At 35.6% G+C, this 23,409-nt stretch overlaps 3 protein-coding genes across 6 annotated transcripts in view; 2 read left to right on the plus strand and 1 right to left on the minus strand.

Annotated features, from left to right (window-relative positions):
- Positions 1–4,318, plus strand: part of LOC111064049 (MOXD1 homolog 1-like) — a 45,761-nt gene extending 41,443 nt beyond the window's left edge. Inside the window, exons 11-12 of the mRNA XM_039430603.1 lie at positions 1,091–1,415; positions 2,912–4,318. Of these exons, the coding sequence (XP_039286537.1) occupies positions 1,091–1,415; positions 2,912–3,097 (511 nt within the window). The 3' untranslated portion in view covers positions 3,098–4,318. The remainder of the gene's footprint in view (positions 1–1,090; positions 1,416–2,911) is intronic.
- The window catches only part of LOC120351880 (MRN complex-interacting protein), a 68,550-nt gene extending 53,048 nt beyond the window's left edge, over positions 1–15,502 (minus strand). Inside the window, exons 1-3 of one of the 3 annotated variants that reach the window (XR_005571601.1) lie at positions 15,238–15,498; positions 6,927–6,995; positions 5,599–5,743 (exon numbers count right to left, since the gene is read on the minus strand). Coding sequence is in view for 1 of the 3 variants with exons in the window: in XM_039430625.1 (XP_039286559.1) it covers positions 5,666–5,743; positions 6,927–6,995; positions 15,238–15,288 (198 nt within the window). In the remaining 2 variants the exon portion in view is untranslated. Of the gene's footprint in view, positions 1–5,451; positions 5,744–6,926; positions 6,996–15,237 lie in introns of those variants that run through there. The other 2 variants (XR_005571598.1, XM_039430625.1) reach the window with 2 other exon arrangements.
- A 1,075-nt stretch (positions 15,503–16,577) lies between these two features.
- Positions 16,578–23,409, plus strand: part of LOC111064065 (sodium leak channel non-selective protein) — a 59,764-nt gene continuing 52,932 nt past the window's right edge. The window contains exons 1-3 of one of the 2 annotated variants that reach the window (XM_039430584.1): positions 16,578–16,831; positions 22,342–22,527; positions 23,097–23,320. In XM_039430584.1, the coding sequence (XP_039286518.1) occupies positions 16,730–16,831; positions 22,342–22,527; positions 23,097–23,320 (512 nt within the window). In that variant the 5' untranslated portion in view covers positions 16,578–16,729. The remainder of the gene's footprint in view (positions 16,832–22,341; positions 22,528–23,096; positions 23,321–23,409) is intronic. The other variant, XM_039430592.1, reaches the window with a different exon arrangement.

Consider the following 23,409-nt stretch of genomic DNA (forward strand, 5'->3'; position numbering starts at 1 on the left):
CATACCTTTATCCTTTAACTAACTTCTCCGTAACCCATTACTCATTCTCACTAATCCCTGACTAGTGTGCAACGGTGAAGCAGACTCAACTGAATGCGTATGAACCTGCAACAAAAACTTGACAAACTGAATGGCTCAACTTTCCATTTGTTTCAGTATCTCAAAAAAGTGATCTAAATGGATTCTTTATGAACTGAGAACTTGCCAAACTGAAACCCTCCCAAATATGTTTTTCATCACTTCCCGTTTCATTATTTCAAGTCAAGTATAGGTCTCCCACTGGAAAAAGTTTGACATGATGTAGAGCTGTAATAACAAATCTGATGATACGATTGCAGGGTGACAAAACCACAGCGAATCGATAACCGCGCCAATCTTTCAAATGAAAAATATAAAATTTTTGCATGCTTTCTCAAACATAAATAACTGAAAGAATAAATTTCAACACCACTCAAGTAAAATTTCACTGGTAAAATTTTGTCGTTGTGAAAACTAACATGATTCTTCTCATGATATGATTGCAGGGTAACAAAACCACAACCGAAATCAACAACCCCACCGACATTGAAATTCTTATCTATTTGTGGCAGCAAACCTTTATCCTTTAACTAACTTCTCCGTAACCCATTACTCATTCTCACTAATCCCTGACTAGTGTGCAACGGTGAAGCTGACTCAACTGAATACGTATGAGCCTGCAACAAAAACTTGACAAACTGAATGGCTCAACTTTCCATTTGTTTCAGTATCTCAAAAGTTATCTAAATAGGTACTTTAAGAACTGAGAACTTGCCAAACTGAAACCCTCCCAAATATGTTTTTCATCACTTCCCATTTCAAGTCAAATATAGGTCTCCCACTGGAAAAAGTTTGACATGATGTAGAACTGTAATAACGGTTCTGATGATACGATTGCAGGGTGACAAAACCACAGCGAAATCGACAACCGCGCCAATCTTTCAAATGAAAAATATAAAATTTTTGCATGCTTTCTCAAGCATAAATAACTGAAAGAATAAATTTCAACACCACTCAAGTAAAATTTTGTCGTTGTGAAACTAACATGATTCTTCTCATAATATGATTGCAGGGTAACAAAACCACAACCCAAATCAACAACCCCACCGACGTTTCCAAAATTCTCGGACGACGACGTGTTCGACGACGCGGCCAACCAGGCGGCCATCCGGCAACTGCAGCAGATGGCCGACTTCACGGTGGAGGAGGCGGAGAGCGGCAGCCTGCTCGGCGACCTCGTCATCCGGGAGTCGCACGAGTTCGCCAACAAGACGTTCATCGCGCACCTCCAGAACATCCCCTGGCACGAGCGCATCCTCACGCAGCGCATACAGGACGCGCTCAACCGCGGCAAGCACATGACCTTCTGTCGACTCAACGATGACACGCTGGCTATGGTGAGTATCAAAACATTTCAAATTATTGTATTGGACTAACGAGAAGATCCCTTGTTGTTCGGTGCGGAGGAAGAAGGAAGCATAGAGAAAAGATAGAATGAGAAGATATCCCAAAGTATAGGTGATTATTGTTACGTTCTTAGTTATGGATTATACAAATTTATAATATATATACACAGATAGATTATACAAAAATTTATAATTGCAGATATAATATACATATTTCAAGCCGATTACTGTATACTACTACAGTAGTTATTCTTTTATAATATAGTAATATCGGGGTACCGAGCTTTGCTCGTTATTTTTATTTATTGATAAACAGAACACAATTCTCTAAAATGATCGTCTTTATATTTCACAGCTGGCTATATGTCATCTTATGAATTTCGGGGATGCGATATTTTGATTTTTCACATACTCACTCGCTCACTCACTTTTTTACTATACACAGCTGTTTCAGCCAAGGATGAATTATCCTTTTAATGTCGTTCAGCGAGTTTTCCCAAGGATGAGACCTAGTGCAATCGAATTTTTATATCGTAAACCTACTATGTTCCAAATTTCGTGAAAATCGTTAGAGCCGTTTTTGAGATCCGTTAAACATAAATAACCAGATATAAAAATACAACTATACAAATACAGAAATTGCTCACCTAATATAATAGTATAGTTAATCTTTTTCTTATCGATTGTCAGAAGACTCCTCCATGCACACGGACTTATCGCTTCCAAGCATGGAGTTATTCATTTACTCATATGCTGTATTATTATATATTCATCAAGAAAATATATATTTTAAAGATCAAATAAGAGATTTTAATGATTGAGATTATATATTATAATAGTTAATTATACTTCTACAGACATCCTTGGCAATTTGACTAAGTTGTCGAACTGGAAAAGGATACAGTTATCTGGTTTGTCTAATGAGAGACTGAGATAGGAAACCAATGACTAACTTTAGAAATTTGCAAGAAATAAAGGGCTCAATTCACCTAGAAGCTACTCTCGTCATGGTCCAGGATGAAAATAAATCCATTATCTTGTATACTAACTACCATAGTGAGATTTTATAGATAAAGAATATTAGACTTCTATGAAGAATTTTTCAATTTTTGTTTCAATTATCAAAAGCGCGATGACTGATTTGATTTTCCTAAGATCAGGGCCTGAATAAAAGCAATACAGGATTATTGTTGATATGGAAAAGAAACAGTTGTAAGTCCAGTCTATTGATTCTTCCCCACACTTTTTTAAAATTAATAAAATAATGTACCGTATTGCACTAATTACACTGATAGCTCAGTTGAGGAATAACATTTAACAATGACTGCCGCTCCATTCTATGTTGAGGGAGGCTATTAATTTATAACATACTTGGATAGAAAGTCATCTATACTATTCTAGGTCCAAGGAAACTTCTAACATGTTCTTTGAATGTAGAATAAAGTTTACTTAAGATACAAAAATCTAAAATATAAATTTGTTTTCAGTCTTCGCAGATCTACAACTTTCCGAACTTCACCGAGCTGGCCAGTCAACGTCAAAACAATGAATCGAAATGCATCAATGAAGTTGAGTTACAACCGCAACAGACAGAAGAAAACTCGGCAGCAATCCCTTCTTCAGCTCAATTCACAACGATAATGCTGACAGTCATTCTTATTAGGTTACTGTGAGCTAAATAATGTTCCCAAAAATACCAAATGATAGGAGATGAGTTCGGTATATTAACTCATGTCAAGGCATTTGCCAAACATTTCAAGAGATTGATGAATGATAGGACACGGGTTTTATTAATTCATAGTATTCATCAGTAGAGCGATAATATAGTTCGAATTGTAATTTGAGGCGAAAGATTGTTTTGATTAATCATTTAATGAAAAATCAAGTGCATAAGAGTTGACCGTGAGACAAACCTTCAAGAGGTTTCGTTTTAACAATGAATTTCTCACGGAGCAATCTCATCAGTCATAAACAAATAAATTTTTAAATGACCTAAAGATTCGATTGCGGAAGATTCTCCAGGTATAACTTCTATCCAAATATGGTACCTCTTTTGAGAAGATCCATACTATATATTTTCGATAAACTAATATCGTTGTCATGAGAATACTTGCTCAATTCTTATCTTTTATACAGAGTTATTAATCAAACTCAGATGCACTTTCCTAAAAGAGCTATGTCCTATTTCCCTATGCCACGGGAAAAACACGAATTACTCTATTTTAAATGGAATATAAAGAATCATATTCTTTTGAAGAGAACTTTGTTATGTATTACAAATAAATCATACTTACAATTACTTTCTAAGATATAATATAATTTTATCAAAGAAAAATCCCAAAAGTTAATATAGTATTATACTCATGTAAACAATCACGTTAAGAATTCTGTAGCAAGATTAAATCAACGAACTTATTTTTACAGCAGTATCTTGATTAACTTTGTAAATTACTTGTAAATCTGTCCTTGGAAAAAGAACCAAAGATTATATTTTATTTAAGTAGAATGTAAAATATTAGTGTAGTTTAGTAAGTAATATTAGAAATGATTTTTTGTAATTGAGGAGAAAATGAAAGGGAATGATTTTTTGGATTTATAACCAGTTTTAAAGTTTGGTTTGTTTAATAATTTGAAATTTCCCTTTGCATTATTTTTTTAATGCTTTCCAGATATTCTAAGATGTTTGATACTGATCCAGTTTTGATTTTATTGTAGAAGTAATCAAGTTTTATAAACAATTGACTATAATAATGTAAATTTTGATAAGACTTCTGTATTTACTTAAAAGTATGCGTATTTTTGTATTCTATAAATAGTATTATAGTTATTGTGACTAGTTTTCAGTAATTTATCTGTGATAAATTTCTAATAAAAAAATTGTTTTTGATCTCTGAGTTCATTCATCTAAGAGGTATTTACCCAAAAACTATACCCTATTCAACGTCAATTACATTATTATTAAAATCAAGCATGTGGTACACCTTTATGAATGGTAATTAGGGTAGACCTCCTCTAAACAAATCAACTTATCAGGAGCAGCAAAATGCAAAGCGACAAATATTTTCAAATACTACCTACCTATTTGGGAGCAGCTTGGTCCAACAGTCAACTTATCTAATCGCTCAGATAATATGAGAGACGTGCTCTCAGCAGGCTACTCTCACTAGTAGAGTGATTGATAGATGTCAACTCCACTGACAGTTGAAAGGTACAAAATCGCTGAGGCCCGGGTTCGATCCCTGGCCTGTCAATGTATAGTATTCTCAACACGCAACCATTCCCGCGTTTCGGATGGGCACGTAAATTTGTCGGCCCAGGCTACCAAAATCAGATTTGTCAAGCCATATCAGGGGCCCTGAGATTTATCAGGTGCAACTTCAAAGTTCTGACACTAGAACTGTGCCGGCCATTCGAAATTTATTTTTTTTTAGAATTATTGCGTTAGACTTTTATTTATCATCAAAACGATAACACAAAATATCGACAAAAGCCTAATTAGAGAATATTTAAAATAATTGAGTGATTCAATAAAAAATCACAAACAATTTTTGCCAATAATAAATGATAGATGTTTGGAAGCTTAGCTGAACAATATTTTTTGTTGCTAAAAATGTGCACCTCTACAATTAATCTAATGATTCCATCCATACTTGATTAGGCTACTATGCAATAGAATCATTATTATAAGGCAAGTTTAAATGAAAAAATATTCATAAATATGGATCTTATATTATAGGTGTATGGTTTTTGAACTTCGTTCAAGGCTGAGACTGTGATCGACATACATTTCGTTCGATCAATTTATGAACAGTCTGGAAAATTAGTATTATGTCCCACTTTTACTAACCTTAGGCTACTGTACTCTCGATCCATATTTCAAAAATTATGAAATCACAACATTATAACGAATTCAATTAAACTACCTGCACATCAAGTTATAGTAATAATTCTGGCACCATTTGCCACCGTCTCTTTGGTCTTAGTTGGACTACTTATCAATTATTTCTAGCCAATGAAAAACTTAAAGTTTACCGAGTTACATTTAATTTTATTTACAAAATTATCACAAAATACAAAAATCCAGAGAAATCATTGAAATTGAAAGCATTTAATAATGAACGAACAGTGAAGTATAATAAACTAATGATAAGAAAGACAGTGTGTTCTCACTCACATCTTGACAGAAGTTATGACTTATGAAGTTGCATTTGGTAACGAGGCGTGATTGTTTGGTTTTTCTTCTAATCCATCTGTTGCCTCAAGGAATTCAGGTACTGGGTTTGTTCTCTACAGTGCTTTCCGTCACCTCGAGTAAACACCTGAAATAATTCAATTCAATTTATCTCACCAAAACACAGAAAACAGTACAAAGATGTGACAATCAGAAAAAAACAATAATTATTATTCTAAATATCTATATCAACTATCTCTAAAATACGGCTGGAAGTGAGGAACTACTGACATAATTGAAACATTTGTTCGCCAGTAGGAGTAGAGACTTAACTGTTTCTAAATCTTAAGCTTATAATTTAAAATGTAATAGTTGTGAAGTATCCAGTTTTTAATATTTATTGGAACAAACTTAATAGGTACACCGATGCAGGTAGCTCGTTCGGGATGCAGTTTACAATCTTCGGAGCGATGAATACCAGCTGCTTACAGCTGGTAATAATAATACCTCTATTTATTATTGTAGGTAATTATGGAAAATTACTAGAACCCTAGTAAAATATTAAGTACAGCACTTCAGAAGGTAAATAATATTACAACAGAAATTTATGATAATTATTAGACCTGAAAATCTATAAAGTATTGAGATTGCACACCCTCACATTTTAGACAGTTAGCAAGGCTAACACAGAGCTGTCAGACTCCTTAAACTCTCTAAGGATGTAAAAAAGTTTTTCATCAACCCGCAGGACCTTATGAATTTTGTTTGAGGCAGCTGGCTCACATTCCAAAGGTAATTTATTGAAAAACGTTGTTCAATAAAATATTTAGAGATCTGAACGAGTATCTTACTATAACACGCGCCATGATACTGGCCTAGAGGATCAACACAATAGATTGAGCAGAACCTAAAGGAGATATATGTCAATGGTTAACTAGAAAAACTAGGGGTAATCAGCTAGAGAAACTTTCTTGAGTGGTACAGGAAATACTCATAGCCAGGCAAAGCTTGTCTCAACTGAAGGAACCCCCTTTTAAGTTGGTAATTACCTCCGAAATAAGCCAGCAAGCTATTTTTTTACAATGCAACACCATCTTTTTATTGTCCCCAGTCAGGGGTGCTCATAGAGGGGCTTTGGACGCAGACTGCGTACTTGAAATTTTGGGGGGCTCAAAATCAAAATCTTGAGAGGTTCCAAAAAAGGGTCAGCTTTTTTTTAAATGACTACTGACATAAAAAAATTAAACAGTAACTGGACGATATGGAACTATACTCTAGAATATTCAACATATTTAGGCCTACTTATTAATTTTTCTGTAAAAATTGGTTACCTTTTTAATTGATTGTTTTTCACCGCATACTTTGCATTGCCATTGATTGGACTTCTTCACAATGTGTGCCTGAAAAATCAAGTTAATGATAAGAAACCGTTGCCGTGAACCGGCAAGCGGAAGATACCGTACCAAGAGTGTATTATCTTCAAATGTAAAATGTTATACCTTATTGACTAAAGTCTAGAAATCTAATATATAGTATCATCGGTTTGTAAGCATGATATAAGAGGGAGCATATACGTGAATTATTCGAATTTTTCATCTTTGATGGCTGAAGTTTAGAATTTTCTTTTATTGTCACTACCGCCTGCCTGATCGATAAAAATCTGTTATTACTAGCGTGAAACAATTTTTTCCTTCTACTTTTTACTTTCCTTGCCCTATTACCGTAGGTAAGGAAAGTATTGCTTTCCAAAAAAAAATTGAGGTACCCCAATTTCTAAATTTCTATACGTTTCAAGATCCCCTGAGTCCAAAAAAGTGGTTTTTGGGTATTGGTCTATATGTGTGTGTGTATGTGTGTGTGTGTGTGTGTGTATATGAGTGTATGTGCGTCTGTGTACACGATATCTCATCTCCCAATTAACGGAATGACTTGAAATTCGGAAAGGTCCTTACAATATAAGGATCCGACACGAACAATTTCGATCAAATGAAATTCAAGATGGCGGATAAAATGGAGAAAATGTTGTCAAAAACAGGGTTTTTTGCGATTTTCTCGAAAACGGCTCCAACGATTTCGATTAAATTTATACCTAAAATAGTCATTGATAAGCTCTATCAACTGCCACAAGTCTCATATCTGTAAAAATTTTAGGAGCTCCGCCCCATCTATGCAAAGTTGGATTTTCGATTCCCAATTCAGGCTTCAGATACAATTTAAACAAAAAACTCCATGTGAAAAAGATTGAGAAAGATTGAAAATCTCTACAATTAATGTTCAGTAACATTTCAATCTAAAATTGAAAATAAGCTCAAAATTCGAGAAAATGTGATTATCCAATAATTGCAAACTGTTGGCAACTGTTGATTCAATTGAATGATTCACTATGAAGAGATAACAGACCTCGTATGTCTCCAGCGTTATTGTCCTGTCACCAGCTGACTCAGATCTTTGTTTATAAGTAGACTTGAGATTCGCGTGAATACTAGCGTCAGGTGATCAATTCTCATAACGGCAAGGAAAGTTGTGTGAGTGCGCCACATCAGATTTTTTATTTCATTCATTTCTAATGAAAGTTTGTTACTTTCACTTTTTTAATAATTCTCTAGCAAAATATGATGTATCAAATCAAAGTTTATTCATCAAAAACATCAATCATCATTTACAATACAAATTAGAATACTATAACAATTAAGTCGACGGTTTGGCATTTCTCTTAATATTTATATGTTGCGCATTTACGGCGTAACGCGGTAATAGATTTCCATGTAATTTGACAGGTATGTTCCTTTTTAAATTGCGCGTCGACGTATATGCAAGGTTTTTGGAAATGTATTGCATTTCAAGGATAATATAAAAGGAAAAAGGAGCCTCCTTCATACGTCAATATTGGAGTAAAAATCAGACTATAGAATTATTCATCATAAATCAGCTGTCTTTAACAATGCTAGTATTTTACACACGCAAGGAAACCTGATAGCAGCGCAACAAGAATTAATTAGAGCCCTGCAAAGTGAAAATGAAACTTTAAAACGAAAATTTGGTGTTCTGTCCATGCGTACGGACGATCTGGAACAATATGGGAGAAGAAATACTTTGGAACTACATGGCATTCCAGTTACGGCTGAAGAGGACGTTTCAAAAGTAGTGCTCGAAACATGCAAAGCTGTTGGTGTTGAGATAAGCGACGAGGCGATAGATACCTGCCATCGTCTTAAAAAACGCCCGGACTCACGAAACCCGCCACCAATTATAGTCAAGTTTGTACGACGCACAATCACCCACCATATAATGCAACAAAAACGCAGCGTGAAAAAGTTATCAACAAGCCACATAGGAATGCAAGGTGAGATCCATCCATATATATCAACTTCTCTCTGACTGCCCAACGTAGGTTCTTGTTATCCAAAGCCAGAAAATTACAGAAGGAATTTGGTTTCAAATATGTTTGGGTGGACAAAAATGGCTCTGTCAAGATAAGGATTGTTGAAAAGGGCAGAATCTACACGGTAAATTGCGAAAAAAATTTGTGTGACGTGCCAACTACAAACATCTGTTGAAATATAAAGTATAAATTAATTCTTGGTTAGTCTTGATTAAATAACATTCCGTTTATTATCTCTTTTGCATTAGGGCGTTCAAAGACAATTTTATTTATAGGGCTTATCTTAGTAAGTCTAGGTTTCAAATTTTATTACAGTCCTTTCTTCATTCTTATTATTTCATTATCTATTTAAGTGTTTCATAAAAACTGACCGATTACAAAAATAACTTATTCTGTTACGGTAATTAATCAACAAATGATAACAATATCAACAAAAGCACAATACTATCTCTTTTCATGTAGGTACGTTGCAGTTTTAAAGCAATCAAATTTTTATTTTCTCATCTGAAATGTATCCTAATATGTTTCAATAATCAATAGTAATGAATCCATTATCTACAGTAGATCTATATTTTGTTTGGATAGATTATAAATATGCTAGGCTATATTGGAGTGTGATTAGTTTTTCTTTCTTTAAAACAGAAGTTGTTTTTTTTCTCAATGATAATATTTTGTGTTGGTCTTATCATATCATATTGTAACTCTTTTATGTCTATTCATCTCTATTAGTAGTCTCGAGCATATTATTGCAATAGCTCTATATTAAACATGGGTGTTTCAGCGTGATCATTTCCGAATAGTATCAAATTTTGTTTTGCGGTATAAGAGCGTAATGTGGAGAGACACTAAATTCTTTAAGACTGCTTCTCAGTAAATGATAAACTAATCTTATCAGCTGTAGTGATTTCTACAATAAGCAGTATTTCGGGAAAGCTCATAACAATTCACCAAGCTGCTAAGCTATGTTCTGTATTATTTATATTATTTTCTTGTTCTCTCTCAATAAGCTACTCTTTGTTTACGGAATTGATCCGCATCGCTCAGCTATGCCACTTTTCGCTGATAAATCTAATCTTTTGAGAGCTAAATAATTTTTATCTGCACTGCTTCCCACTGTTTGTTTTGACCTATTCCCTACCAAAAATTACAAAGGGATAAAGAGTTAATGTTGTCTTTGGTTATTCACGAATATTGAAAATGACCATTGATTAAAAAGAATGTTTTCAAGTGAAAACAAATAAAACATAAAATAATTTCTATTTTTCACTCTCCATTGTACAATACCGTGATTTAATTTTGTCACCGGCGGGCTGAGGTGGCCGACTTATGATTCTTCAACCTGAATCTCAATTTTCTACAAAAATTACATTTCCATTTCTACTATTTTTCCTCTCTTCCTTTTTCCTTTTCAGTAATAGAGTACATTTCATTTCAATTTGAAAAATATTCTCATAAATGTTTTTCGCGGACGACGAATCCGATGAATTAAATCTAAATGATAGTATTACTTTTAACAATGGCCTTATGCTGGAGCAATATTTTGATGCTTGTACAATAAGTAATAAATTGTGTATTTTACAGCTGAATATACGCAGTTATAGAAGAAACTTTGATGAATTTTCAATATTATTAGATAGTTTTAAAGTTATTAAAATCAATTGTATTGTTTTGACTGAAACGTGGTTAGATGATGATGAGTCTGTGATGCGGCTCCCGGGTTATGATGTCTATCGCTCTGGAAGTAAACTCAATCAGAATGATGGTGTGGTAGTGTACATTAACAGTTCACTGTCAGTTTCCTCCTGTGAACAGCTGTGTCTGGGCGGGATCGCTAGCTGCCTGGCTCTTAACTTTACTTTTAACGGTGTGCCCTGCCACTTGTTGGCTGCCTATCGCAGTCCCAATACTGATATAAATCTTTTCACTGTCGCTCTCCGGAATTATCTCTTAAATTTGAATGATGATAGAAAAACCTTACAAATTTTTTGTGGCGATATTAATATTAATATTCTGGGTGTTGCATTGAGCTCCGTGCAGGAGGGTTACCTGGATATGATGTATGAGTTGGGTTTCATCAGCTTTATGAATCGGGTAACACGTCCTGCGGGGAGTTCATGTATCGATCACTTTTTTGTAAAAAATGATAGAAATATGGAAATAAAATCTGCAATCATGGAAACAGCTATAACTGACCATTATCCGACATTTATTCAATTAGCTTCCGGGGTGCCTGTAGACTCGAACAATTGTCGGCCAAACATACCTACATATAGAGTGACCCAGTGGAATAATGTTGCGGCCGATCTGTTAGAAAAAGATTGGGGTGGTATCACTGCTGTTACAGACAACGTTGATTACTGTGCTGATACTTTCATAAATGAAATTACATCAACAATCGAACGATTTACACAAATTAAATTAGTTTCAGCCAGGAATAGAAAGATTAAACCATGGATTACACAGGGGCTTATTAATTCAATAAGACATAGAGACAAATTGAGCAAAAAGGTGTTGAGGCAGCCGTTTAATGTAGGATTGAAAGAGGAGTACAGGATTTATAGGAACGCACTCAATGTCGCTATAAAGAATGCTAAAATACATTATTATAAGGATAAGGTGGATAGTGTAGGGGGTGATTCTAGAAAATTCTGGTCTATAGTTAATGAGCTGGCTTGTAGGCCAGGTTCAGCTGAGCGATTCCCCTTGGCGCAGTTTCATCAGGGGGGCGCACCTTCTGATTTAGAAATAAAAGAAATAGGTAACTCCTTTAATAATTTTTTTTCAAATGTAGGTGCTGAATTGGCTGATGCAATTCCTGAAAGGGGCCCTGAAGTGGTAAGTGATGATGATTACATTGTCAATTCCACTTTCAGGCTGCAACCACTTGACGAACAGGACATCCGGGAGATCTTGAAGGGGATGCGTGGCGGCTCTGCTCCGGGGCTTGATAACATTGATTCAAAATTCATAAAAGAACACATTGACGTGGTGATTGAGCCTCTTCTTCACATTATTAATGTCAGTATCCGAACAGGCCAGTTTCCAAATGCTTTTAAAATGGCAAAAGTCATTCCTATTTTTAAATCTGGTACTAAAAATCTTATAAGTAATTACAGACCTATTTCTATGCTAAGCATATTTTCAAAGATCCTCGAAAAAGCAGTGAAAACCAATTACAGAATTATCTAGAAACAAATAACATCATAGCAAATAATCAATATGGCTTTAGAATGGATAAAAATACATCACATGCTCTGTTTGATATAACAAAAGAGATCACGCAGAGGGTGGAAGATCGGAAACATGTTTTAATCACGTTTCTAGATCTTGCAAAAGCATTTGACTCTGTGGATAGACTGAAGCTTTTGAGAAAAATGGAGCTCTATGGAATCAGAGATGGTTCATTGAGGTGGTTTGAGAGTTACTTCCAGAGCAGGAAACAGTCAGTTTATATAAATGGAATTGGTAGTGACTCTATGCCCGTTGATTATGGAGTTATACAAGGAAGCACACTAGGTCCTATACTATTCCTAATTTATATAAATAATATAAGTAAATTGCAGTTGAATGGCAAACTGTTCCTGTTTGCCGACGATACTGCATTGGTTTCCTGTGGACGTACTTGGCGGGACGCCTTCAGTGAGGCCTCAAAAGACCTTTTACATGTGAAGAAGTGGCTCGATCAAAATAAACTCACACTCAATGTTGTTAAAACCAAATATTTGCCAATATATTTTATGAAAAATAGTATGCCAGTTCAAGAATGTCTCAAGCTTCACTCATGTAATGACCACCTGTCACTTACCTGTAATTGTGAGACGCTTGAACAGGTGGAAAAATACAAATATCTTGGAGTCTTCATAGATTGCAGGCTTTGTTGGACTCCTCATATGGAATACCTCAAATGTCGCATTCGTAGACTAATATATGCCTTTCGACAGTTGAGGGAGGTTCTTTCAGTCAATCAATTGAGAAGGACATACTTCGCCTATGTTCAATCAATTATAAATTATGGAATCCTGGCCTGGGGTGGAGCATCCTCGTTCACTTTGAGAGCTGTCGGAATTGCACAGCGAGCAATCATAAAGACTTGCTTGAACCAGGATAGTCGCTATCCGACTGAACTGGCCTATCAAGAATTTCAGGTCCTTGATGTGCGACAGCTATACATAAAATCACTTTTAATTTTCATCCGAAGTAATAAAAATGCAATATTTAATCCTCTTATCCATCCCTATCAAACACGAAATATGAATATATTTGGAATTCTACAACCCAGATTAGTTAGCAATTGCAATAGATTTAATAGTCATTACATATGCCACATTCTTTATAGAAATATACCCGCCTACATAAAGCAAATAGAACCCCTTAGCCTTAACATATACAAACGATTTTTAAATATGTGGTTATTTGAAGCCGGCAGGGATGTCGCTGATCAGCTCATCTACTCCTCTTACCGGTTTTGATACTATGTATATATTTTTCTTGTATTCATCATCATATATGTGAATTAGATAAAAATCTTATCTATCATCATCATATATATGAAAGTATATATATCATCAATATATTGCTCATAATTTATCATTGTTCAAGTTCTAAATTTTATTTTGTGTGCCATGTTCAAGCTATATACCATAATATATATATTGTACTACTTCAATTCAAAACATATACTTTCTCCACTACATTTAACAAACTTTTATTTTTCAAATTGTACTGTATTGTAAATATTTATAATTTTCTTTTTAGTATCAATTTTTTTTCATTAGAACTCTTTCCCCACACACAGACTTGTCTATGTGGGGAAAATTCACAAGTATTTATATTATTTATACATGTGTACTGTATTTGTAATGATTTCTGTGAATAAACTCAATTTGAATTTGAATTTGAATTTGTCTAGTGGACTATAATACTACCCGTTCAAAAACATCGAACATCTTGAAAATGTATCTTTCAATCAACGTTGTAGACAGTTGCAGCCAGACCTGATTACAGCGCTAACACTCACATTCCGGGACGACACGTACGATAGGACAGAAAGCTCTATGTTTATTTAGGATTTTTTCTAGACATTTTAAATTGATAAATTATCTATTAATTTATGAGAAAACATAACAACAGGTCAATGTAACTTACTGAGCGCGAGGTCTACTGTTCACAGAACTACTAGTAAAATTAAAACAATGAAGTTTTATGCATTGAATAATTTCTTAATAGGCATAGATAAGTTAATGAATAAATATAAATTTGCCTATTATTATATAATATATCCAATTTAATGAATAAATATATCTATGCCTATAAAGAAATTATTATTCAATGCATAAAACTTCATTGTTTTAATTGTTATAGTATTCTAATTTGTATTGTATATTTATTTTTTTTGCACGTCGTATTTGTTTTCTTTTATCTTATACTTTTTAAAATTTTTGAAGTGTTATAATGTATTTTTTCCGTTTATTCAACTTTTGTAACTTGTTTTTTGTAACCCGCAAAAAAACCTAGGGGTTTGACAGAATCCTCAATAGTTTAAATTGTGAATTTAAAAAAAAGAAAATAAATTGCGAATTTTGGGGGGGGGGGTGAAAAAAATTGATTTGTTACTGTGATTATTCAAGGCCCGGTTGCACAAAAGCCGGTTAAATTTTAATCATGAATTTCACAAGAAACCAATCAGAAAAGGCTTCTTTGATTGGTTCTGTAAAATTAATCACAATTTCAATTTAAACCGGCTTTTGTGCAATCGGCACTCAAACCCAGTTGCACAAAAACCTGTTGAATTTTGATCATGATTAAATCCACGAGAACCAATCAGAGAAGGCTAATTTGAAAAAAAGGCTTCTCTGATTGGTTCTCTTTGAAATGATACGGTTAAAATTAAACAGGCTTTCGTGCAACCGGCACTTAGTCTAAATCATAAGTTTAAAAAGATAACAGGAGGAATCACCGAAAGAAAATTCAGAGGTACCTAAGTACAGTGAAATATAAATTAATATTTGGTCGATTTTGGACAATATTTAGAAATAGAAAAAGTTTTGGGCAATGACCTGTTTTTATTCTTTTCTACCTATTGCATTGTTTGCTCTATCCAATAAATAAAGCTTAATTTCAATTACTTTTGTTATTGTAATGAGAAATATTACAATTTCTTGTTAAAATCTGTTTATTGTCTCAAATGTATAAAACTTTATTGTTAGTAAAATCATTATTTGCATATTGTTTTTTCATAAACAGTGAAATGAAAATCTAACCTGAAACATTTCACAAGAGTAACATTGGATGACAAATTGTTCCTGCGGCATCGTGAGAGATTTATCAATACAAATTATAGCTGAATACCAAACTATTTACTCCTTTATGAAAAGAAAATGTACACTTTAATAATATCAACTTGATAAAATGTACAATTATTATCTAAAACAAGTCGCTAAACCTTATGTTCAAAACTTTAATAACTTTATACCGCGGCGCGAACAGCACGAGCACTGCAGTGCAGAGCACGCGTACAACACAGCTGGAGCAGCACAAGCACTGTAGCCCAGAAACCACTTCCCAAGGAATTTTGCCTTAACAAAACAAAAAGTTAAATTTTAAATTGCTCGATTTTATAGCAGACAGTCTAACTTACAGTTTTTTTTATGATAATATAATAGTATCATCGGTTTGTGAGCATACTATTATAAGAGGGAGCATAAACGTAAATTATTCGATTTTCAATTTTTGATGGCTGAAGTTTTTAATTTTCTTTTATTGTCACTACCGCCTGCCTCATCGATAAAAATCTGTTATTACCAGCGTGAAAAAATTTTTTCCTTCTACTTTCCTTGACCTATTACCGTAGGTAAGGAAAGTATTGCTTTCCTTTCAATCTTTTCTTCATTCATTGATTATTTTGAATGAGAATGAATTAGAATATCAAATCAATAAACCTGTTTCAGCTACTATCTATAGAATTCATTGACAATAGAAAGGATCGGCAACGTTGTTCTGCCATCTTTCTTCACTGCCAATATAACGTGTATCTCAGAATAGGAAAAATGTTGTTAGGTAGTGGAAGTGAATAGTAAAGAAAAGAGCATCGGGTCTCTCTGTCTACGAGAAAGAGCCATGTAAAAAGGAATATCTCACGGACTTTTGATAAAACACAGTTTCCTCAATTACTATCACTTCCAGTTTTTGAGCTCAGTTTGTAGATGCTGAATGCAACGCGTTAGCTCCACATTCTTTGTCAATAAGGTAATTTTTCATGGAATACCTATGCTTTTTCAGTTGGGAGAAATGCTCACCTGTAGCTCTGTGTCATAGTATAAATCGTGGTTATTTGAGAACGGCCCAAATTTGCAACGTAGAATCTACAGATTCACTGCTGTTGCTTTCAGATACAATACTCTGCGGAAAGTTCTCGTGATGAGTCTAGCAAAATGTGACAAAACTGTATTATGAATCAATTTTTTCATTAAAAAAATTTCCAAATGTAAATCAAAGAAATTTTTCAAGTTTTACCCCGATTTAAGAAAGTATTTGTACATTCATGCAGATCAGCCACTGAAAATCAGCTGATAGCTTTTGATTGGCACCTGACAGCTGTCTTTACTCTTTATCTGCTTCTGTCTTCTGCTAGAAATCACTGAATCGGTCAAGAAATGCGCGAAATGTCTTATAGCAAAATATTTGACTTTGGCTGATGCCTTTACTGTATAAAGTAAAATAATTACAATTTTCGGTATTCATCAAGCAGTAAAAATGCTGGGTCGAAAGCAAAGCTTAAAAGGTGACCAAGTTCTGGCAGACTATGGGCCTGAGGAGTCGCTCAACGAGAGTGCAGATATTGAGTGGGTGAATAAGGTAATAATGTTAAAAATTCATAGTAAATATCATAACTTATTTGGGCAAAATATTTGTGTACTAGCGAATTGTTATCGACAATTACATTGTGTTCTACGACACCATGAGTTTTACATTTTTAACCCTACAGAGACACACTTACTTTATGCTAACACAGTAGACACACTGGGGTGTTGAACACCCCATAATTTTGCATGTTTCTTTGAAAAATATAGAGAAAAAAGTACTTAGCCCATACTTCATCATTTCTTAATAATTTTTGTTCCAAGTGCATACAGAAATCGAAAGTAAAGCACTGCTTATCAATATTCATACTAATTTCAGAAGTACTTATGTTCCGCCTAAGTGTTGGAGCACCTAATCTGGTTTGAAGGAATGGCTTGATCATTGTCAATGACAACTTCATCAAAAACTCACGTCTCTTCATTTTATTGCTTTGAACCTCAAGTTGATCCATCATCCCATACCACATTCGTAGTGGTCAATAGAAGTAAATCTTTGTAAAAAAAGTATTTGATAAAAGTCCTACGTAAAAGACACTCTGGGGTGTTGAACACCCCAAACGAAGAACAAGATGAGCTGGTGACCATGCTATTACTGACTGGAAGTGGTGGAGAGCAGTTGACAATGCTTCAAACGTAATTTAGACTGGGCAAAAATTCCCATCTGTTTGATATTGTCAACTGCAGAACAGAAAAAAATCCCTGGGTTGTGAAACACCCCAGTGTGTCTCTTTAGGGTTAATCATAAAATTGTCTCAAATTTGTGACCATTGTTTTAGTTTGAAATATTTTACAGGTCTCTATGGAGATATAGTGTTTGTTATATCATAATCGCTTATTTTCTATAGTAAATTTTAGTATTCCTACACTCAAGAAACAAATTTTACGGATTCTTTCAATAATCCTCTTGTGATGTGTGACAGCCAGCACAAAATAGCGGTATGAATAAGTAGGAATCAGAAATGCTATACACCTCAGATTGGAAATGCTATACACCTCAGATCAGAAATGCCGTACACCTCAGATTGAAGTACTTGATACTTGATACTTGATACTTGAGGTCGTTGCCAATGACTGGGGTTTCCAGATAGGCAGTGTCGGAATTCTCAATAAAAATAACCTACATGGTCATTCACGCTGTGGAGGTGCTTGACTCCCAAAAAGAGGTTCACTGTAAAACTCCTGTAGTGAGTAGAGTGGCTTCTCCAGGAGTTTACTTTTCAGAGTGGTATAGAACCAAGAGTTCGGTGTTTCCTGAATTGGTCTAGGAAGGCTGTTAAAAAATCTTATTGCCTGCGAAGGAAAGCTATTGTAATTCCCCGCCAGTCGGCTCCGGGGCACCTCCAGTCTAGTGGCATGTCGCGTATTGTGGCTGTGTATATCACACCTTTTTGAAACTGGACCAGGTTCTTCTTGATATACATAAGCGAGCACAATACATATTGACTGTACACTGTGAGTATCCCAAGATCCCTAAATAGTGGCCTGCAGTGATCCCTGAAGCCGGAAAATGTCACTATTCTCAGAGCCTTCTTTTGCAGTAGCAGCACATCGTGGACAGCTGGTGCGTGACCCCACAGGAGCAATCCATAGATGATATGGCTGTGAAACAGCGAATGATAGGCCATGACAAGACTTCTCTGATCCACCACACATCTCAGCTTACGAAGGAGGTACAGCACTCTGGACAATTTCCTGCATACTTGATTCACATGATGATTCCAGCTCAATCGCTCATCCAACCAGAGTCCTAATAGTTTTACTGGATCCGATACGACTGGCTGTCTTTTCAATGAGCAAACCAAGATGTTTGTTTTATCCTCATTTAATTTGAGCTTGTTGGCAAGAAACCACAACTTAGCTACTTCTAAGAGTCTGGCGGACTCCTCCTTTGCCTGTTCCACAGTGACACCTCTGGCAATCAAGGTGGTGTCGTCCGCAAAAAGCACTGCCCCCTGACCGCTTGAGAAGTCGTTCATGAGTAATATGAACAACAGAGGGCCCAAAACCGAGCCCTGTGGTACTCCATGCTTAACGCCTCTCAGCCTCGAACCAGCACCTCTCAGCTGCACCACCTGTTTTCTATTATTCAGATAGGATATCACTGTCTTAAGGACTTTGCCACCCAGACCATATTTCTCCAGCTTTCCAACCAATATCCCGTGAGGTACGCAATCGAAGGCCTTGCTAAGGTCACACAATGTGAGGGCAAGGGATTCACCATCCTCAAAACTTCTCTGAATGTTTTCTGTCAAAGCCAGGAGAGCACTAGTTGTGGATCGTCTGTTTCTAAATCCATGTTGCAATGATGACAGCAGCCCATTCCCCTCAAAAAAGTTGGTCATCTGCATTTTCATCTCTGTCTCGATCACCTTTGAGAAGATAGGCACCATGGAGATTGGCCTGAAGTTTGCTGGATCACTGGTCTCCCCCTTCTTGTGAATTGGCACTGTTCTTGCTGTCTTGAGACAGTCTGGAAACCTTCCTGCCACAAAACAGCTGTTAATGGCTGCAGCCAATGGTTCAGCTATTTGTTTTGCTGTTGCCTTTAGCACAAAGGTTGAAAGTCCATAGATATCCTGAGACCTGGAGTTTTTCAGGTTTGAAACAATTTTGGTCACACGGTCCGCACTCACCAGCTTCCAGTCCATCATCTGCTGTTGCACCTGTCCTACATTATTCATGGGATTTGAGCCACAGTCAGGCAACTCCTGCAGAATGTTTTCTGCCACACTAACAAAGTAATTGTTAAAGTCATCTGGATTGAGAGGTGATTCCATTTGAGGTTTCTTTGGGCGATGGGTATTTATAATGTCCCAGGCTGCTTTGCAGTTATTATCAGCAGACATTATAGTCTCTGACGTGTAGTTTCTTTTTGCCATGCCAACCTGAATCCTATACTCTTTTTTTTGTTTTTGGTACTGGTTCAACCAGTAGTTTTTATCTTCAGGTGTCGCTGCTGTCTTGTACTTATGATGAAGCAGTACCACTAGGTTCTTCACCTGGGCTAGAGTTTCGTCAAACCATGGCCTATTTGCAGTTTGAGTTCCTCTTCTGCTGTTTCTCGAAACCTTTCTCATGGTCTTTGGGAATACTGTGTTGAAGACATTAACATAACCAGCCAACAGGATATCCAACATGTATTCTTGCTTTGTGAGTCCAAAAACCTCCGTCCAGTTGATGCCCTCAAGCTTCCTGCAAAGAATGGGAATTCTTTCTTCTCTCACCACAATGGAGTAGCTGATGTAGTTGCCCTTCCACGGTTCCTGAGTTTGTTCAGTCTTATGTAAACTTGCTTGAAGAACAACAGCGCTATGATCGGATATGAAGGGATCAACCACTCTGGTAGTATACTCCCAGGAGTTCAAGTTGGTTATCACAGTGTCCAGACAAGCATCACCCCTCGTGGGACAAAGACTTCCAACAAATAGATTGTGACTTCGTAATAGGTTGACAAAGATATCTCTCTCCTTGGATGGAATTTCAAGGTGTACATTGAAGTCACCACCAATGATTATTCTGTCTTGCTGCCTGCTCAAGATGAAGGACAAAAATTCATCGAGAAGCAGTGTGAATCCTTCAAAATCTCCATTTGGTGGATGGTACACTGACACAACAATGATATGATAGTCCACCAGCTCCACTGCTGCAAGCTCCAATGTGCACTCCTTGCAATAATTAGTAACCTCTACTATTTTATATTGCAGTTTCTTATTCAAGTAAATTGCAGCACCCCCATTTTTATGAAGATTCCTGCAGTAGATGCTGGCTAGGCTGATTGTGCCGATATTTCCATAGAAATTTGACTCCTCTTCTTTCAACCAGTGCTCTGTGATGCACATAATGCTGGGCTCCATTTCGTCCACAAAGAGGTCAAGCACATCGAGTTTTGTTCTGAGGCACTGAATGTTTAGAACTATAATGATTACATCCTCTGGTTTTCTTTGCTTGTTTTTGAAAGGTGTCACTATTTCAGTGTTCCCCCTTGCCCCCTCTTGAATAAAAAACGCCTGAGTGTCACATACTTCGGCCATTTTGTGCTGTCCAGGATTGCATCCTTATAGTCAAACTCAACTCCAAGCTTGAAACTGCAGTATGACTCACTTTTAGTATCTAGCTTTTCAACTGTGAAGTTAATTCCAGGAAAATTATTTGTTAGGAAAGTGTCTACATCCTTATCTGTTGTTCCCTTTTTAATTTTACCCAAGTGAAACCATGCTTTTTTTTCGCCTGTCAATGTACAGCTCTGTAATGCATCCAAGCTGGATGAGCATGTCCCAATCAGTAAATTTTTGTCAATAGGTCTTTTTTTGTTAGTTTTAACTGCATTGGCGAAGTTCAATTTATTACCTTTAACATCGAGAATTTCACTAAGAGTTTCATTTTCGAATACTTTTCCGTGACTTTTCATGTCCTTTTTATTGACACTTAAGTTACGATCTTCCAGACCGTGTGTTTTCAGGATGTTGGTCACCCTAACCTTACACTTTGAGCAGTACCAAACAAAACCATCACTAAGACCCTGAATCTTGCGGTATTCTGTGTAAGAAATTTTTAAACAGCCGATATGATGCCAATTTTCACAAAATCCCTCACAAAAAAGAGCCTTTTCCGAATCTAAAACTAGATTTTTGCACACTCCACAGCATGAATCCTGCAGTTCGTCGGCCGGTGCCATCTCGATCTCCCAAGTAAAGCTCAACAAACTGTTTCCAATCTTGAGGTTTTTTTTAGTGAGGTAAGAAACTCTCAGTGAGAGTGAGGATCGTTTGCACAGTATCCAGTTAAATCAGCGCTATTTTGGATTAAATCTATATCAAATATCATTTGTTATAATGCGATTCATTTTGAGTTCAAGCCAACAGTTGATTGAATTCAGTTCAAGCTTTCACTGTGCAAACGGCCCTAAGACAACTGAATAGCATTATGGTTTTCGGAAAGTTTTGTAATGGCAATCGTATTTGAACCGAACGGAGCAGAATATGAGTTGCAATAGACGTTTTGTTGATAATTTTCCCACCTGATTGCCTATATTACGGTTCACAGAAAACGCTTATGAAAGTGAGTTTTTTATTTAAGAGAGATAATTTATTTTGTTTCATCAAGAAAATCTAGAACTGGAAACAATATGTAAACAATGTGTAATTGAAAAATGTAGAAATAACCCATAAGCTAGTGTTGTATAAAACATAAGACTGTTGAATAAATTAGTTTTGGGCATAAGCCTGTGGTACCGTACTCTTTTGAAAGTTGTGGAATTCTGAATGATTAAATAAATTAATAAATACTGATTGATTTGAGAGAGATAGGATTTTCCATGATACTTACTTACTTCCACTGTCCTCACGAACGGAGAGTTGACATTGGTTTTCCATCACCTCTGTCGTGGTCAAGCAGGCAGCTAGGGCCTGCACGTCCTGCACTGCAGTCATAATCAGGTCCATAGGTGGCGGTAATTAGGTGATAGGTGGCGGTATATATCTCAATATCAAAATATTTTTGTTTCAGAATATTGTTCGCGGTGTTCTGCGTCTCAGTGCCCTCATCAGTTTAGTCTCTGTTAGCTGCAACACCCCAAAAACATTTGAACGATTTCCGCCTCTACAGTACTTGACATTCTGCTTCGATCTAGTCATCACATTCCTTTTTACTGCTGAAATGATTGCAAAAATGCACATCCGAGGAATTTTAAAGGTAATTCTATCAATTTCATATTAATAATAATTATTGTCTATTTGTGAATGTTGGATCACTAGTATTTCGTAAAATGCATTCTTAGATTTAATTTCTTGCAGCTCCTAATTTTTAAATTTCTTGAATTTAATAACCTACAAATCAAATATAGATAAAGCTGAATCAAATAAGAACTGACTATCGACTTACAACTTATTTAAAATCTCTGATAGTATTGATTTATTTTCCAAAATGTTATACAATGAAGAAAATTAATATCAAACAATTTCTTGATTCGATTACAAATTGTACCAAAATATTTATCAAGGTTCTGAACACCTCCAGGCATTTTTCCCCACAATCATTTACTCTTATATCTTTGATAACTTTTACAGTTAAATCAGTGCAAATCTGGTAAGAATATCTTATTACGGAGATTTAACATTCCTCCAACGAACTTTTTAAAAATTATTTTGAAATGAGTTACTCTTCAACATAATATTGAAACTATCAGAGAATAATGGTCAACTACTAGACTTACCTGGAAATGAGTACCATGTTTCATGAAGCAATTTATTGTTTTTTTACAGGGTGAAGTACCGTATTTGAAAGATCATTGGTGTCAATTTGATGCGACTATGGTGTTTCTTCATTGGGTGTCAGTCATTCTGCAAATGTTCGAAATGCTCAGCATTGTGCCACGATTCAGTTACCTGTCAATACTACGAGCTCCAAGACCGTTAATCATGATCCGTTTCATCAGAGTTTTCCTCAAATTCTCCATGCCCAAATCCCGCATCAACCAGATCTTTAAGTAAGTACAAAATATCATTATTCTGTATGAGTAATCTGTATGAAATTGTATGTAATTGTATATTTTATTCTCCATCTCCCGGATACACG

This window comes from Nilaparvata lugens, chromosome 1 (assembly GCF_014356525.2).
Source record: "Nilaparvata lugens isolate BPH chromosome 1, ASM1435652v1, whole genome shotgun sequence".
Classification (NCBI taxonomy): Eukaryota; Metazoa; Arthropoda; class Insecta; order Hemiptera; family Delphacidae; genus Nilaparvata; species Nilaparvata lugens.